The 14,842-nt window shown below is 35.2% G+C and overlaps 1 protein-coding gene across 5 annotated transcripts in view; it reads right to left on the bottom strand.

Annotated features, from left to right (window-relative positions):
* CDKAL1 (CDKAL1 threonylcarbamoyladenosine tRNA methylthiotransferase) overlaps positions 1–14,842 on the bottom strand; it is a 594,702-nt gene that overhangs the window by 489,804 nt on the left and 90,056 nt on the right. For all 5 annotated transcript variants that reach the window (XM_012753511.2, XM_076010495.1, XM_020280124.2 and 2 more), the window contains one exon: positions 14,638–14,722. In XM_012753511.2, the coding sequence (XP_012608965.1) occupies positions 14,638–14,722 (85 nt within the window). The remainder of the gene's footprint in view (positions 1–14,637; positions 14,723–14,842) is intronic.

Genomic DNA, 14,842 nt, shown 5'->3' with positions numbered 1-14,842 from the left:
ATTTCCCCACATTCTCAGGAGTGCTTCACCTATTGGGGGTAAAACACACACACACACACACACACACACACACACATCTAGTGAGAGGGAAAAAAATCCACAGTATCCCATTTTATAGTATCCCATTTTAATCTGTATTTCCCTGACCACTGGTAAGGATGAAAATCTTTCCATGTTTATTTTGTCATTTGCACTTCCTCTTCCATAAATTGCTTCTTCATTCCCTCTGGATATTTTTCAATTAAGTTGTCTGTTTTAAGGGGCTTTTTAGCAGGATTGATTTATACTTATAACCATCATGTTGTGTCTCTTCATATCCATATTCTCCTGTTATTTTTTTATCTTGTTTTGGGTGCGTCAGGCCACATAGAAATTTTCATCAGTAGGCAGTTAAATCTATCAAATAGTTTTGGTTGTGACACTGGAAGATGCAATTGCCATTAAATGGGCAGAAGTCAGAGACATCTTCCACTGCACAGATCCATGCTGTACAAAGAATTCCATGTGTTCTGCAAGAGTTCTGAATGTCCCATATAACATGCAATAAGTAAAAAACAGATTTACAATATCTCATTAGAATCTATCTCTGTTTTACATATGGCAGGTCCACGAATAACATCATTTCATTATAACATTGGTGAGAAAAAAAACTTGACTCCCAGCCAGGGCCCCTGTGTGGAGCTCGCACATTCTCCCCACGTGTGGAGGGGTTTTCTCTCGGGACTCTGGTTTCCCAAAGCTGTAAATGTTACATGAACTGGTATTTCCAAATTGTCCCTGTCTGAGTGAGCATGGGTGTGCACGTGAGTGTACTCTGCCATGGGACGGTTCCCAGGGTCAGTTCCCACCTTATTTCCTCAGCTGCCAGGTGAGGGTCCGGCCACCTGTGAACCTGAACTGGAGTATCTGTGTAAATAATTACCTTGTTTTTATTAATCTTTCTTAAATGTATGTGATAGTAAATATTGAAATAAAGGTGAGCTATCAGAAGTTTTTTGGTCTTTACTTAGAAGTTTGGTGATGTTTTTGTGACCAGAAATATGCTGTAGGGGATAAACTCTTGTTGATATCACTTAGCCTATGGTAAAACTGGTTTCGGCATAGAGTAAAGCCTCACTTAACGCCATCAAAGGTTGTTAGAAACTGCAATATAAAGCAAAACGATGTACAGCAGCCCCTCAAATAACATAATTTTGTTCAACGTCATTTCGTTATTGTATTGATGAGAAGAAAATGGTTTCATCATATGTCATTTCACTGAAAGTCTCAATTTCCAAGACCCTATCGCCAATGTTAAGTGAGGACTTACTGTAATGTATTTCTTGTATGGTTTCAGGAATCCAACTTCTGTGAAAATGGAGGAAAGAAAATACTTTGTTTTATTAAGAAATTTAGCAAGAGTTGTCATCCATTCTGGAAAGACACATGACTAGGGCAATGCTGTTCTCAGTACTGAAGCTATTAAAGCTACACACATACCAGACTGCATTCATTACTCTCACCTTCGCTGTACTTCTACATACAGGCCATTTCATTAAGTCTTCTAGTGTGTTTGTGCCTGAACATTTCTATTTTGAAACATATATTACATTATCATTTTTTTCTATTTATTTTCTCCATATATTAACTACATTCAGAGCATTGGGCTGATTTGTGATTCATGAATTTCACCTCAGAGTAATAAAAGATACACTGCACAACATCTGTTATATAAAAGGATCATTGAGTCTGCTGACATTCAGCACTACCCCAGGTCTTCAGGAGAAGTAAGACTCTCCAGATTCTTGATCTTTAACCCTCTCTTCTCCATCCCCACTAGGAATACAGATAAGACTCCCCACCCCATCTATACAGCGCACCTTCTGTCCAGGATCCAGCGTCTCAGCTGCATCTCTGTTGTCCTCTAACACCAGCCTTTAAGGCTCTAACGGTTGTCCAAATATATTTAGGCAGTATGACAATGAGGGGATCAGAAAGACATACTCAGGGCACCATTTGCTCAAGATCAGTCTGAGTTTTAAAAGTCTTAATCATACTGTATACTTCTCAAGCCACTGATTACCAACCTGGCTTATTCAAATGTCTCTATATACGACTACCTGCAATAACAAGATAAGAAAAAGCTTACAGCCTAGAAAGAAGAAACAGAATTTTTAGAAGTTTCTTAGAACTTACAAAATGAATATTCACAGTTCTATTCTCAATGTTTTAAAATTATCTTTTTTTAAATTTACTTGATCAATAACACCAAATCCTTTGTTGTTTATTAAAATAGTAAAAAAAAAAAAAAAAACTTCTAACAGTAAATTAATCAATATTTCTATCATGGATGACTGAAATACTATAAAATAGTTGACTCAAACAATTTTCTCATTTAAAGGAAAACAAGTCTTTTTCTTCAGTAACTATCATAAAATATTGACAGGCATTTAAGGAAAGCACCAAATTAAACTTTTCTATTTTATCATAAACTTGCTTATCTGATTCTTCTTGTAATAGAAATTTATGAGCTAGAGAGAATATCATTGGTTGGCACAAAAGATGATCTGTTGACTTCTAAAACACATTATTAAAGAGATTCTTAGCATCCACTTTGATTTGTATTTTTCCCAGAACAGTTTCTATCATGTGATTCTGTCAGTTTCTTTCTTAAGTAAATAGACACACACACACACACACGCACACACACACACACACACACACTCACACATCAGAAGAAAAACACTAAAGAATATGCCAGTAGAACATAATTGTGTTCAATAGTTCAGGAGAATGATTCAATAATATATCTCTACAGGAAAACAAAAAAGACACTGTTGCATAATGTGCGGGTTGCATTCTAGAATGAGAATTTGATTACCATTAACTTCCCTCTGATAATATACAATGGCACCAATCTACAGAAAATCTACAGTAAGTTCTATAGGACTCTTCCCATCAGTTAGATTTTCACAGGTCATATCTAATTCTCCATTTTCTTCAAGCTTAATCTGAAATGAATTTCAATTTTAGTAAAGGGAAGCATTGTTCTCAGCTATAACTTACACTTTTTATAATTACACAAAATACTATTTTCTAACATTTATTTATAACACAAATTTAACTCTTGTTCAATCTGTTTTCCAATTGGTTAAGACCCTCTACGGTAATCACTATAAACTGTACTTCTGTTTTCTGTCTAAAATCTTTTAAAATTTTCTAGTTTCTCAACCAGGTTTATAATTATTATGTAACAGTACTGAATCTCAGAAACAATGATAAACCTACTTTCCCTATAGACTCCATTTCAAATATGGTCACTACAGGTCTTAAGAATAGAACATATATGGAAGTCCTAATTTTTAAAAAATTTATGTGTATAACATCTAAGCCGTGAAGTTCTCCTGTGTGTTTTGTTATGACTTCATCAGACACTGCTCAGAGTAAACAAAAAGAGGAAAGGTTCTCAAATGTCAACTGTATTATTTCTAAATGTTCTGAATAAAGGTAACAGGAGAAAGAAGGGTCATTTGTTCACAAGTATGTTGAAAACCTCCTCCAATACTGGTCCTAATAAAGGACAAAGATAAATAAAATGTGTATCTTACCCCAAAGTTTACACTCTATAGAAGAAACATCAACTTAGCCCTAAATGGACATTCCTCCTTTCTTCTTTACTAACAGAACACCAATTCTGCTAAGTGCAACAATCTGCACAGTATAAAACAAATAAAAAACACTACATTTCCCAGCCTCCCTTACAAATAGAGGTAGTCATGTGATGTGACCACACAGTGAGACACAAGCACAGGGTTTTGAATGGGACTTCCCATAAAGTTCCTTTAAAGGAAGGATAGACTCATCCGGCATGCTCACTTTGGTACTTCCTCCTCTTGGGAAAACACATGCGATGGCTGAAGAGTAGCAACCATTTGATATCATAAGGCAAAGACTAATAAAACTACAGAGACTTCAACCCTCATACCCTTGACAACTGGTAAACGAAAGCCAGCAATGTCCTAACCATGGACTTTGCATTGTATTAAAAAAATACATCTCCTATCTTATTTAAGCCTCTAATTTTTATGTTTCCTATGATAGATGAACTTAAAATCTAGTAAGAAAGAAACACTGAAAAAGTTGTATGAAAATCCACAGAGGAAGACATTAGATCTGACAGAGGAAGTGGGTGTAGCGGATTGGGAAGATGAATACTTAGATGAAGCGAACATATAAATTGGTTCATTCATTTGTTCAACTATCAGTCAACCACTGCACCATGTGGTGGGATACAGGTAAAAGATAGAGTGGCTCCCACTAAGGAACTTTGAAAAGGGGTACAAACAGATAAAGAGATTACTAAAGTACAGTTATAAATATGGAGCAGCCATACACAGCTGTGCTGGATTGTGTCTACACACTCTAACACCCACAAAGATGGCATCTTGTCATCGAAGGTACAGTAGGAATTAGCCTCAGCCTTAGAGCTATAAAAACAGTAAAATATGAAAATATAGTATACTTTGAGCAGGATTTGCATCCACATCCATTTATGCAGAATTGCATAAAACCTGTGGATTTTATTTCTCCTTCACTGCCTCCGCTAGCCAATTTTCCAGAATCATAGAAAACCATGCCTTAATATAATCTAAAATCTAAGTAACTTCGCTACTGTGGCCCAGAGAACACCTAAACCTAAGTGCGATCATAAGTAAGCTACAAAAACAGTTAATATTTAATACTTTAGTAGCATGTCCTGTGGATTTAAAGAAAATGTGTTTCTCTTTTATTTCATTTATTATCAGTTATTAAACAACACTACTGAGTTACTAAAAGTTAGGAAAGATTATGTTTGTCATAGAGCACACAAGAAGGGAAGAAAAAAACAAGTGTCTTTTTTTTCCTGCTGTTGTATAAACACACACACCAAGAATAAGTAGAATGTCTTTCAAACCAAAACAATAGGAAATCACTCTTGGCTGAAAGAACAGGCTTAGATCATGTTGATTTCTCCTTTAATCCTGCTAAAGCAAGTTTCTGCATGCTCTCTGGAGCCTCCACCTACAGAGTTGTTAGGACAACAGCCAACACATATATTTAATTACGTAAGTATTCAATGCTATCAGCCAGCTGTTGCCAGTACATAATACACTGACCTCTTTCACTCACTCTTGTTTAAAATGGCAAAAACAAAGCAACTGTTGATGTAACAGTAATCATGAAATATGCAAAATACTATTCTTCAAAAAGATTTTAGATAACTGTAAAACTCAGTTTTGCATTTTAAAATGCCCTACTACCTCTGAACTGCTTTTGCCGTTCCTGATTTGCAAATTAAGTTACTAATCTCTTAACTGTAAGTTTATTCCTTCAGTTTGTTTTTTTTTTTAATCAGCCAGGAATTCAACACTAAAATATACTTTCTCCTTTGTTTCCAGTCAAATTTCTCATTAGAATACATCACGATAATCTTCTGCCTTTCCTCTCATTTATCTCCACATTCTTCCATGGTTAGAAGACAGTCAACTTAGAACCTGTTATAAGCAAGATCTACTCTGAACATAACTCTCACCCCTCACTTTAGCAATCAACAAAAACTCATCATCTGTGTTTCCAGAAAGCTTGTTCCTCCAATTCCATTATCTCCAAACTAGCTCATGGTGGGGAAAAATCCTAGCAACAACAGACTAAACAGAACTGTGACAATTTGAATAAAACAAATTGACATATGGTGGATAAGAAGATCTAAACCATAAACAATTTATCCAGAGAAATTTGGCCTTCCTCAAATTAGCTTTCAATTCAATTCAGTGAAAAACTCAGTGCTAACTATTTACCCAGCACTGTTCCAAAAACCAAGAGTACCTCAATAAAGAAGAAAGACGACATTGTCCTTACAGATGTTTCATTCCTCTCACAAAATCGTGTATCTACTTAACCTGTCCAACGTTTCTACTTTTTCTCGCAAACAGCCGGTTGATTTTTTTCTCCAATTTTGGTGGTTATCTGGTATTTCCTGCTCATTCATCAAAACTGGACAATTTGATACTCACATGTAAGACAAGTGTTTGGACATTAATATATTTAATAGTTCTATTACTTATATAATTTATAATACACTTAACATAAAATAATACATTAACAATGACTTGATGCAATGACAAGAATACTTAACTTTTTTCCCAAAAAAGGGGGATGAATCAGTTCAACCTAATTATATAAACATGTACTCAATAATTATAACTGTGGGCCAAACTCAAGGCCAAACACTACCATGTTTTTATCCATCTTTCCTACCCCCAAACTCAAGATGAGATGCTTCAGTTAATCCAATGGCCAGGATCCTGAAGCTGGCCCAGCTCATTTAGGTTAGTGAGGAGAACAAGATCCTGCCATGCACAGCCAAGTTTCTGCAGCATGACCAGGAGACTACCCGAAGACTGAAGCAGTATTCTTACCCCTTTTACTACGCCTCTCAGAAAACAAGACATAGACCAACAGTGACAAACACAAGCTTCCTATAAGCAACAGATAAAAAGCAAAACAACATGATTTCTTAAAAGGGGACCCTTTAATACAATATGAGAAATTTAAAATTAGAAATTTGAAAATTAGAATGTTCTCTCTTTTTGCAAATATATAGCCTATATCTGTCCAGGGACTCACAGCATCCTTGGAAACCATTCTTAGAAAAGCTAACAAACAGAGTTAGTTTATTAATGGGACCTCTTTCCCAGGACAAGGAAAATCATTACATAGTGGAGTTGAGGGTCAAGAATTTTCCTAAGGTCAATAATGTGACCTCAAAACTCACAATCTATTAGGAAGCCAAATACATAAACAAATAATAAAATGTAATATGCAACATCAGATGCTTGTATGGGATAAAGAAGTAGCACAAAACAGAGGGTGATTACCTCTGTGGACCTTGGAGGTAAGAGGTGAGGGTTAGAAGGGAAATGACCTCACAGATGACATTACCTTTGACATGAGTTCCAAAGATGAACTATTACTACTTCAGCCAGGCAGGATTAACATGGGGTGGGTGGGTGTGAGTGCCCACATGCACACACACACATGTGGGTGAAAGGGAGAGGATATTCCAAGAAAAAGGAAGAACATATGCAAAAACTTATTATGTGCTTGGAAAATGTTATAATGCAGTGGCAGGTCAAATTCTACGGGAGAGTAGTGAGAAAAGAGGTAAGATGGGTAGGCAAGGAACAAATAAAACAATATGTTGTTACAATAAGAAATTATTAATATATGCAATTTTCAGATTACTACAACCAAACAAGATAGGCAATGCTAATGCAAACACTAGCTGGGGAAAAGGTGTGGTAGATAAGGTGGAGGCTCTGACATGATGACTTGAGGTGTCTACAGGTCATCCAAATGAAGAAGTCCAGGAAGCAGTGGGAGTACAAGTCTGGAGCTTGGAAGGACAAATTGAGGTCAGAAACAAAGACTGGTAGTAATCAGCATACAGATGGTATCTAAATATGGAAGTAGATGAGAAATGGTAGGAAAATGTAAATTCATATTAAGCAGAGCACCATTAAGACAAAAAAAAATCTTACTACACAATACCTGATCAATAATATATATTAATTCAAATAGTACAATATTTTGAACTAACTTTGCACATAAAAGGAAAAATTCTGCTGGGCAAAGATAGCTGAAACAATGAGATGATTAGTAAAAGCATCCAGTGATTCACTGTATCTGCTACTGCCACTTTAAACAGTAAGATAAAACTAATACTAAAGCTGTTTCATACAACTAGGAAAATTAAAATTAAAATACCTAAGTTTAACAAAAACTCAAAGTATGGTATTTTAAAAAGTGTACCTTAAATAATTTGCATAACTTAACTTGTTTCCCTATAAAGATCAACCTAAAATCCACTGTGATTTTTAGCTTCCAATGCCAAAATTTTTTTAACTAAAAATTAACTACAAAATTTTTAGTTAAAAAAAAAAACCTGGCCGGGCGCTGTGGCTCATGCCTGTAATCCTAGCTCTTGGGAGGCTGAGGCGGGCAGATTGCTCAAGGTCAGGAGTTCAAAATCAGCCTGAGCAAGAGCGAGACCCCGTCTCTACTATAAATAGAAAGAAATTAATTGGCCAACTGATATATATATAAAAAATTAGCCGGGCATGGTGGCGCATGCCTGTAGTCCCAGCTACCCGGGAGGCTGAGGCAGAAGGATCACTCGAGCCCAGGAGTTTGAGGTTGCTGTGAGCTAGGACGCCACGGCACTCACTCTAGCCTGGGCAACAAAGCGAGACTCTGTCTCAAAAAAAAAAAAAAAAAAAAAAAACCTGATTACTAGTGAATCTAGTTAACAATAGAATCAGTTGAGTTTTTTATTTTCTTTTAAACTGGATAGTTACTAAATGAAAACAAATCACTTCTCTGTTCTTAACATAATTTTTTCCCCCATCTTTGGGGGTCTCTTTTTTTTTATTTCGGCATATTATGGGGGTACAGATTTTAAGGTTTCAATAAATGCCCTTTCCCCCCTCCCTTAAGATAACTTTTTTGAAGGCAATTTCCTTTAAAAATTTAAGTTGAAATAATATTCTGGTACCTCCCCACCTTCAAATATGAAGAAAAAGAACTGAAGGATAAATCTACATAAACAAAAAATATTTGCATAATAGGAATGGCAACCCATAATTTATATATTTGCTCAACAGAATGTTAAGGAACCTTCGTATAAAGATGTTATAGAATGCAGGTATCCTCTATCTCAAACACATTTTTCTTCTTCATCCAGTTCTCCCTTTATTTTCAATTATTCTTTTAAGTAATTTCACCCACACATCTAAGCCATCCCTTCAACATTACCATTTATTTCTACAGGCAAAGGCGGTACAAAGGAGTGACTCTTGTCTGTCCACTATCAGTATGGCTAAACCACAGTGCCCATTTGGGTTAATAATGCACAAGGTCAAGCAGAGGTTGACAGTCGATGATAAAAGCAAGCTGGCTATTCTTTTTGTCATTTATATAGAACACACAAGATGTGTTTATTTTCATCAGCCTTAGAATGACCTCCTTTAGGTGGCATGGAAAAGATCCCACATTTCTATAAAGCATTAACCAAAAGAGTTTTCTTATGTGATATTCTCATTTAAGAGCAAATTTAATTTTTTTGAAACTTTTGATCTTTTTCATTTACGCAAGAACCCCTCAACATAAAGGCCATATTGTCTAAATCAAGGCTTGGGCAACTGACAAATGCTCAAGAGAAAATAGTATGCATCCAATAGGCTACCATCATAAGCCATGGGCTTATTAGTGATTTTTTCTAAATCAGTACAGGCAGTAACAGTTAAGATTTCAAATTCAAAGGCAACCAAAAAAATCATTCTCCTATTTTTGCTACTTAAAACTTCTCTTTTATCAATTTGAATATCAATAATACAAACACTGTGACACCTTAGGAAAAATACTCCTAAAAGAACAAAAACAAAAAACAAATGAAAAATTCAGTCCATGGCTGTCTTGTCACAAATGTACAATTCTTGGATCATAATCAAGGAAACTGTATTAATAACATGAAAGACAGTTAAGTTCCTCAGTGTTATCTTTTTTTACTCCTGCTAAAACAAGGTGGCCTTCTGTTTGTTGGCTCTAGAGAGACAAAAACGAAGTGATACGTAATTAAAAACAATTAAATACCAAGAATACATTGGAAGGAAAACAAACGCTGATGATCAGAGATGATAAAACTTAGGTATGAGTGGCCAAGTGAAGGAATCAGTGGGTAGGGAGTTCAGGTTAGAAAAAAACAGTTCCCACTCTGCTGTCTTAAATCTTTGAATTTGAGCATAAAGGACTGGGTGCAACAGAAGAAGAACCATCCTTGAATGTAAGGAGAAGACTCTCCTTGAATTTAAAATTCACCCCATTCACATGGGGAAAAAAACATACATGCAAGAGAGGAGGCCAAAGGGAAAGACTGGAGTGGGAGGGTGAGAAAAAACCAATGCGTAGCACGACTTAACATATAATGAAGTTTATGAACTACTCATCTTTGTACTTCTTTGCTAGGAGATGGTGAGAACAAGTGGGAAAGCATCTAAATAAAGCAGTAATCTATCACTGAAACTCTTCAAATGTATAAATGTCACTTGAATCTGATGTTTTCTAAATGTTAACTATTACTGTGCCTTTTACAGGACTATATTTATTCTGGAAACAAATCAAATGTTAGTTTTAGTGTTACCTTAATAGGAACTAGTTGTAAATGATGAAATAGTTGTGATGATCAAAAGCCTACAAACCCAGTAAAAAACACTTAATCATATACAATATTCTTTTTAAATTTTTTTCAGTCAAGTAGAATAGTACATTAAGGAGCCTCTGCTCGCTACCACTAACTTTGTAGTGTTAAAATAACAAACTTTTCTTATGTGTCATTACTACGTAATCACTCAAACGGCGTATCATTGCTTTGAACCACAACACAACAGTTTATATATATAACAAAACCCATCGACATAAGTTATATTTGAGTCTTTAAATAAACTTTTAGAAACAGTCTAGAAGTATACCCATTAATTTCATTATAAAACTGATAATTATAGAAATTATATTCTCTAGTAACACTATCTTATTTACCCTTCCTATATTAAAAAAATGGAAAAATGAACAACATCTAAGTAAACACCATTCTCTGCTCTACTTTAATTCTTCCTGCTCCTAAATGTGACCCTGACTTCCCTGTTCCATCCTCCCTTCCCTTGCCTCCCACCATAGATCAGGTAAGAACTCCTGTGCTCTTCATCCATTCTTGAGTTGAGGATGCTATCACATTCAACTATCACTTCTATGCAAAAAATATTAAATCTTTATTTCTACTGTTGACCTCTTTGTTATCTGCCTCAATTCTACATCCGCTTATCAAACATCTGTATCTGGGAAGCACAGTAATAGAATAATTGAACGTACAGACTCTAATCAGACTACCTAGGTAAAATTCCACCTCCACCATTTATGAACTGAACAGCCTTAAAGAACTTCATCTGTAAAAGAGATGCTGCTTGCCTATAAAATGGGAATAAAAATGGAATCTAGGCCAGGCTCAGTGGCTCACGCCTGTAATCCTAGCTCTCTGGGAGGCCTGAGGCGGGCGGATTGCTCAAGGTCAGGAGTTTGAAACCAGCCTGAGCAAGAGCGAGACCCCATCTCTACTATAAATAGAAAGAAATTAATTGGCCAACTAATACATATAGAAAAAATGAGCCGGGCATGGTAGCACATGCCTGTAGTCCCAGCTACTTGGGAGGCTGAGGCAGAAGGATTGCTTGAGCCCAGGAGTTTGAGGTTGCTGTGAGCTAGGCTGACGCCACAGCACTCACTCTAGCCTGGGCAACAAAGCGAGATTTTGTCTCAAAAAATATAAAAATAAAAATAAATGGAATCTATAACTTACAGATAAGCTGCAATAATTAAGCTAGATAATACCTAATTCATGTAAAGAACTTAGGACAGTGCCTGCCACATTGAAGATACTCAATAAAGCTCTAATATATTCATTACATTATTAAAATATTGAGCTGTGACTTCAAATACACCATGTTTAAAACCAAAACATGTCATCTCGCAAACTGAACTCCCCTTCTGGAATTTCTTACTTCATTCTAGCCAGAGACTTTTCATCTTCAACAATGTTGAATGTGTAAAGAATTCTTTCTTCTCAAGCTGACATCTTCCTTCCAACTTTGATTGTCTCCACTTTAGTTTTATTTTATCTTAGAGACAGGGTCTTGCTCTGTAGCCCAGGCTTGAGCGCACTAACACTAACACAATTACAGCTCACTGCAGCTTCCACCTCTGGGGTGCAAGCAATCATTCTGCCTCAGCTTTCTGAGCAGCTAGGACTAAAGGTATCTGCCAGCACACCTGGCTAATTTTTTAATTTTTTTGTAGAGATAAGGGTCTTTAGATGCAACCCTTTGTACCTGAACTACTGCAACTCTGTCCTAACTGGACCCCTGATCTATGCTCTTCTTTACAATTATACCCATCTATCCTTCACACTGATACTACAATTAATTCTCTGAGACCACGGGAGCAAACATTGTTAGAAAATAAAATTTTTTTTAAGTTTACCATTTACAATAATATAAAGATATAAAATACTTACTGCACATGTAAAAGCAGAAAGGATAGATTACTTTTGTTAATGATACTGGAACAACTCAATATCTACATTATTAGAAAAAAATCTAAAGGATGCACAGGAACTATATAAAGAAAATTATAAATCCTTAAAATATCAGAGTAGACCTAAATAATTTAATTCATGGGTTGGAAAACTCAAAGTTTTGAAGATTCAATTATCCTCCAAGTCATCTAAAAATTTGATGTAATCATAACCAAAAGTATAATGGTATTCCTTGTTGAACTTAAAAACTGATAGTAAATTTATATGGAAGGGCAATGAAAGAGCCAAGATACTCTTCAAGAGAAACAAAAAGGTACTAGGCGCTATCAAATATCTAGACTTAATACAAATCTATATTACTTACGACTGTAGAACAAGAACCAGAATAAAGAAATAGATCAATGGACTTAACAGGGAATCCAGGGACAGACCCAAACATCTATGGACACTCAACATATGAAACAACAGGTAATGCACAGATAAAAGGAGAAAGAATAAATTAAAAATAAAATAAATGATACTAAAACGATTGGATATCTACACAGAAAAACATAATATAAAATTGGACTTCTTCCTGGTACCAGACACACAAAAAAATCAATTCCAGATGCATTATAGACCTAAATGTAACAAGTAAAACCACAAAACTTTTAGAAGAAAATATAAGAGATATCTTATGGCCTTAGGGTAAGGAAAGACCTCTACACAATAAGAACACAGACCAAAAGGAATAGAGTGATAAATTTTAAACCAGAATTTCTCTTCATCAAAAGACATCATTAAAGTTATAAGATAAGCCACAATTGGGTGATGATATTTGCAGCACATATAATATCTAACAATTAGGATATACAACACATATAATACATACCCACAAATACATAAAAGGAAAAAAATTAAAATGAACAAAAAGACCTGGAAAGCCATTTTACAAAAAAGAAAAATCCAAATGGCCAACAGACACATAAAAAGATGCTCAACCTCATTAATAAACCTATGGAAATGCAAATTAAAACCATAATGACATACTGTCATCACGAAAAGACTTGCAAAAATTTAAGCCTGGCTATATCAAGTATTGGCCAAAATAGAGCATAACACACACAGACATCCATTACTGGTGGGAATGAACACTAGTACATGCATTTGTGAAAAAGACATTGGCATTAGCTACTAAAGTTTTAATGTGCACATATCTGTGACCCAATATTCAACTCCTAGGTACATATCCTAGAATAATTCTTGCTCCTATGCACCAGAAAACATGTTTAAAATATTCATAGTGGCAGCGTTCATAAATGCAAAACACTGGGAAAACCTTAAAGCTCTATCAATAATAAAAATGTATAAATTGCAGCAAATTCTATGAATAGCCAGAGTTATTTTACACCCATCAACATGAATAAATCTAAAAGTATAATGCTAAGGAAAAGAAGTAAATCTCAGAAGAACACAAACAGTATAAGTCCAATAATCAGAGTTCAAAATAGGGCTAAACAAAATAATGTGTTGTTTAGAGATACACTTAATAAATGATAAATTCACTAATAAAAGTATAGGAATGACTCACAAAAGTCAAGAAAAAGGTTACTTCTTGGGAGGTATGATTGAAAGAGGGACACATGGCAGTTTCTGTGATCTCAACAATGTTATCTTTCTTACTTGGGGTGGTAGATACATAGGTGTGAAGTCTATTATTATTTAAACTACACAAGCTTTATAAACTCTTATGTATGTATAATATATTTCACAGTAAAACCAATAAAGGGGGAAAAGAATGAATATGAGAGTAAAGTTAAGAAGTGGAAAATTTTAAGAAGTCTGGCAGGGAAGGCCAAAAAAAAAAGAGCAACAGTTAACACAGGTACATGGGCTCATTAGACCTAAGCGTGTTTAAATACCAATGAAAAGGCACCAACGGAATTGAAGAGGTTCAAAATATAGAATGAGGAAATAATTTACTGAAGTAGGTTTCAACGAAGGTGGGTGGGGATAAGATTCAAAGCACATGTGAAGAAAATGGATACTTCTTGCATTTTAACTTGAAGGGACAAAGCAAGAAGGACATATAGGCCCACCTTCCCCAACAAGATGTAATTCTCCTGAAGGCTGGGTGTTATAGCACCTAGAGCAGTGCTAACAGGCAGGAAAAGAAGAGAGGCAAGGGCAATGTCAGGCAATTTCACAAAGTATGCACTGGATTCTCTGAGCAAAGCACATAGTTAATATTTAACAAATATTCAAATCACCTATAGCTAACTTCACGAATACTCAAATCACCTGTTAGAAAAACCCACATTAAAATATTCTTTAGCAGACAAATTCAAAACACAATAACCTTAAAAGTCCAACTCATACTTTTTGTAATATATATTAAATATTTATATTGACATTAGGAGTCTTTTAAAAGCTATTTTTCTGATGCTAAGTCTTACTTTGATTCTATAAAATAGGGGAAAAAATCAACTTCTACTTACTTAATTGAGTTTCTAAAGTGGTCTTCAGCTGGGTTTTTTACAGTGCAACTGTTCAGGAGCCATAAATCTGCATCTGACGCATTTTCTATTAAAAAATGAATACAAAAAAGAAAAGTAAGTAGCACATTTAATCATTCAAAAACATCCAAGTGCTTACTCAGATGGCACTGGGACTGCTGGGGGAGGGGTGAGAAAAGCAGGGGCA

Source organism: Microcebus murinus, chromosome 15, assembly GCF_040939455.1.
Source record: "Microcebus murinus isolate Inina chromosome 15, M.murinus_Inina_mat1.0, whole genome shotgun sequence".
NCBI lineage: Eukaryota > Metazoa > Chordata > Mammalia > Primates > Cheirogaleidae > Microcebus > Microcebus murinus.
The sequence above is the reverse complement of the archived record's forward strand: the minus strand, read 5'-3'. Positions and strand labels throughout refer to the sequence as shown.